Source organism: Puntigrus tetrazona, unplaced genomic scaffold, assembly GCF_018831695.1.
Source record: "Puntigrus tetrazona isolate hp1 unplaced genomic scaffold, ASM1883169v1 S000000606, whole genome shotgun sequence".
Classification (NCBI taxonomy): domain Eukaryota; kingdom Metazoa; phylum Chordata; class Actinopteri; order Cypriniformes; family Cyprinidae; genus Puntigrus; species Puntigrus tetrazona.
The window spans coordinates 53,283-57,360 of record NW_025048236.1 but is presented as its reverse complement, the minus strand read 5'-3'; the positions used below and the strand labels follow the sequence as shown (position 1 = coordinate 57,360).

General features: G+C 37.2%; 1 protein-coding gene across 1 annotated transcript; it reads left to right on the top strand.

The window, feature by feature from the left end:
• Positions 1-478: 478 nt before the first annotated feature.
• Positions 479-2,084, top strand: LOC122334648 (CBL-interacting protein kinase 25-like). Its single transcript, XM_043232665.1, has 4 exons — positions 479-499; positions 1,369-1,414; positions 1,626-1,774; positions 1,882-2,084. Exons 1-4 carry the CDS (start codon positions 479-481, stop codon positions 2,071-2,073), a joined length of 408 nt encoding a protein of 135 aa, XP_043088600.1. The 3' UTR covers positions 2,074-2,084.
• The last annotated feature ends 1,994 nt before the right edge of the window (positions 2,085-4,078 follow it).

Genomic DNA, 4,078 nt, shown 5'->3' with positions numbered 1-4,078 from the left:
CAAACTCGAACAGAAACTTTTTGTTAGCAATGCAAATTTATTCATAAAATAGTTTAGCAGGTGGAAAGCTACACATGACATTTCTTACTAGTTCTTGAAGCAGTTAAACTTAAAAGATTCGCTGTTAGTAGACTCTGAACACAACTAAGACGTCACGATAAGAGGTAAAACCGGCCTTTACCTTAACTGCAGATTTTTCTATGTCTCATTATTAGAGCTGTACTATTTTCAGCTTGAATCAGTTCACTGTCAGAAATGTGTCGAAAAGTAATCTGTTTCTGATCTGTGGTTAGAGATGTTTGTTTCTAATATTTTTCTGTTTTCTCTTCTTCATTCCAGGCACAGCTATCAAAGGGAAGAAGGAGAAAGCGAGAGTCGTCTTCAGGAAGCTGTGCAAAGCTGTGAAGCGGCGGTTCTTCCCGCGGGCCGGACCGAGTGGAGAGTCTCTCAGCTCAGACGGACGCTCATCTGGACGATCATGAGGGGACGCCTGTCCCAGGTCCGTCAGCTGCCGTGGATCCTGCTGTTCCTGAGCTGCTGTGTCTGCCGGGGCAGGTGTGCGCCGATCTGGAGCTGCCGCTGTATGTGCCGTGTTCCTCCAGGATCATCGAGAAACGCCTGTTCCAGATTCATCTGCTCTGAATCCGAGTCACAGTGAGCCATTGTTACTTTACTTATTGTTATTTCTGTCTGTCAATAATTAATTGGCAGCATCTGTTTCCACTAAGTGTAAATAGCAATAGAGGTTATTTTGCAGTGAAAATAGCATATTTTCTTAGCTATTGATTCAGTTTACACTAAGAGCAAATAGCAATGGATTCTATTGACACCATTTTCTGTTATTTATACAACTTATTGCAAAAGTGCCAATTATCTGCATCTCCGTACTGTAGTACATTATAAAACAGTATGCAATAGTAATGTATTAAATGTACACGGTAGACTTAATAAGACTTAATAATTTGACAATGACATTTGTTGTGCTGTTTCCATGTTTAATTAGTAGTTCACAGTAATCTGTGGTCAGGGATGTTTCTAATGGTTTGCTCTTCATGTGTTTCAGAAAAAGCTAAGAAAGGAAGGAAGAGAAAAGCTGTCCGTGCCTTCTTCCGGAGAGCATGTAAGGCTGTGAAGCAGCTCTTCCCCTGCTGTGACCAGGACAGAGTCCAGCCTCCTAAAGCAGAGCCGCATCTCGAGCAATCCCAGCTCGTTCTGCCGGAGGAGCAGGACCAGGTCTCTGCAGACCTCCAGTCCTCTCCTGAGGAGGAAGAAGATGTCCCCGAGATTGAGGCCCATGATGCAGTTCTGCTCTCTCCAGTGTCTGGTTCCGGGTCCGGTTCAGTGTCACCGTCGATCAAGTCAGAAAAGACACCGGACACAGTGTCTCCTGATCCAGAAATCGATTTGCCCCAAGGTGAGCCATTACCGCTTGGCAACATGTCATTTCTGCTCTGTCTTATTTTCTCTTTATTGATGCTATAGACTTTTCCAAATTTACTAGCCACTCAACATTTTCACTGGCCATCATTTTGTTGTTGGGAAATTACATCAACTTTTAACTTCAACTCTGCTGTTGACAATCAAAGGAACTTACAGTCCATCTTCTGTTTCTGTGTGCTTTTCAGGATCCACTGTGTCTTTGTTTGAAGTGGGACATTTGATCGCTTCCGGGAACTTCGGCAAGGTCTATGAGGGAACACATTTATTCAGCGACAAAGTGAAGGTCGCTCTGAAGTGTATTCCCAAGCGCAAAGCGGACCGCTATCTTGACATTGTAAGTTGGCTAAACCTGCAGAATAAGTGTGTTTTATAACCTGTAGCTGACATGCAGCTGGAACAGAAGACGGCAAACTAACAGATCTTGTGTTTGTCTCTCCTCAGCCTGGTCACTCCAAACCGGTGCTTGCTGAAGTGGCTCTGATGCTCCGGCTGGGAGAAGCTCCTTTGTGCCCCAACATCATTCGGCTACACCAGTGGGTGGAGAATGAGAGCAGCTTCACTCTCATTATGGATTACCCTGAACCCTGCAGGACCTTGGAGGATTACATCTTGTTCAACGGCCCCATCAGGTGAAGCACAAGCACGCTTGTTCATGTATCAAGTGCTTGATGCCGTCAAACACTGCCATAAGCATGGAGTTTATCACGGTGATATCCGCTCAAGGAACATCCTGGTAACTCTCCACAGTCTGGAGCTCAATCTCTTTGACTTCCGCTGCGCTCGTCTGATCCGCAGCGAGGATTTAACAGCAGTGAATACCAAGGTGAGTCCTGCTGATGATCACGTGACGTTGTGTTGTTGATGGTGAAGCGTACAGAAGCACTGAAACCGTGTGTCTTTTTTTTTTTTTTTTACAGGATCAGAGGCATACACCCCTCCTGAGGTCCTCATGCACTCTGTTTTCCACGCCGCAGAAGCAGACGTCTGGGCACTGGCAGTTCTGCTCTTTGAGATCATGCACAGATATCTGCCATTTGAAAGCTTTGATGCCATTCAGCATGGCTACCTCAAGATGGATCCCACCTTATCCACTGGTGAGCACTCAGTTTTCCTGTTCAGATGACGTTTACTGTTACGTTTGATGTGAGGATACTAACCATGCTCTCTCTGAACTCTTCCCAGCGTACCATGACCTTATTTTCCATAGTTTGAGCCGTAATCCAGCTCACCGGCTGACGCTCCAGCAGCTGGAAGAGCACCGCTGGATGATACTCTGGAGGTCTAGGTAAAACGAAGACTGTTTTCATGCACATCAGAGCACAGGCAGACAGCAAAATACAAAGAATGAAAAGAATGTAATATTTCAGAGTGCTGCTGTCTGTAGAAACTAAAACATAGAAAAAGTGCATGGAAACATAGTTACTTAGTGCTTCACAAATTCTTAATGAAAGGTAAATCATAAATGTAACATTGATGCTTCATAAGTAACATTAATGTAAAAAAAAAAAAGAAAATAACATTTTTAAAAATACTATTCTAGAAAGTAAAGTAAGTCACTACTTGGTGGCTTTTTAGTGACATTAACATAAGAAATGAAAAAATGAATAATTACAAAAAGTTAAGAAATGTTCAAAAGAAAAAAACATAAATGAAAAAAAATTAATAATTACAAAAAGTAAAGAACATTTTTGAAAAGAAAATAATAATTAAAAAGAGTCTTTTGTAATAATCAGTCACAAATTGGTGGCTTTTTAGTGACATTAACATGAGAAATAAAAAAAAAAGAAAAATAATTACAAAAAAAAGTAAAGAAAAGTTTTGAAAAGGAAAAAATCAAACAACATAAGAAATGAAAAAAAGTAAAAAGAATAATAATTACAAAAAAGTAAAGAAAAGTTTTGAAAAGAAAAAATCAAACAACATAAGAAATGAAAAAAAGTAAAAAGAATAATAATTACAAAAAAAGTAAAGAAACGTTTTAAAAAAAAAAAATAAAACAACATAAATGATAAAATAAATAATTACAAAAAAGTAAAGAAAAGTTTAGAAAAGAAAAAATAAAACAACATAAGAAATGAAAAAAAGTAAAAATACTTTTGAAAAAAAAAAAAAAAAAAATGTAATAATCAGTCACAAATTTGTGGCGTTTTAGTGACTAACATAAGAAATGAAAAGAAAATGACAAAAAAGTAAAGCATATTTTTGAAAATAATAATAATAAAAAAAAGAATATTTTTTAATAATCAGTCACAAATTGGTGGCTTTTAGTGACATTAACATAAGAAATGAAAAAAAGGAATAATAATTACAAAAAAATAAAAAAAGTTTTGAAAAGAAAAAAATAAAGCAAGATAAGAAAAGATAAAATAAATAATTACAAAAAAGCAAAGAAAAGTTTTGAAAAGAAAAAAATAAAACAACATAAGAAATGGAAAAAAGTAAAAATACTTTTGAAAAAAAAATATTTTTTGTAATAATCAGTCACAAATTTGTGGCATTTTAGTGACTAACATAAGAAATGAAAAAAATGACAAAAAAAGTAAAGAAAAGTTTTGAAAAGCAAAAAAATCAAACAACATAAGAAATGGAAAAAAGTAAAAATACTTTTGAAAAAAAATTGTAATAATCAGTCACAAAT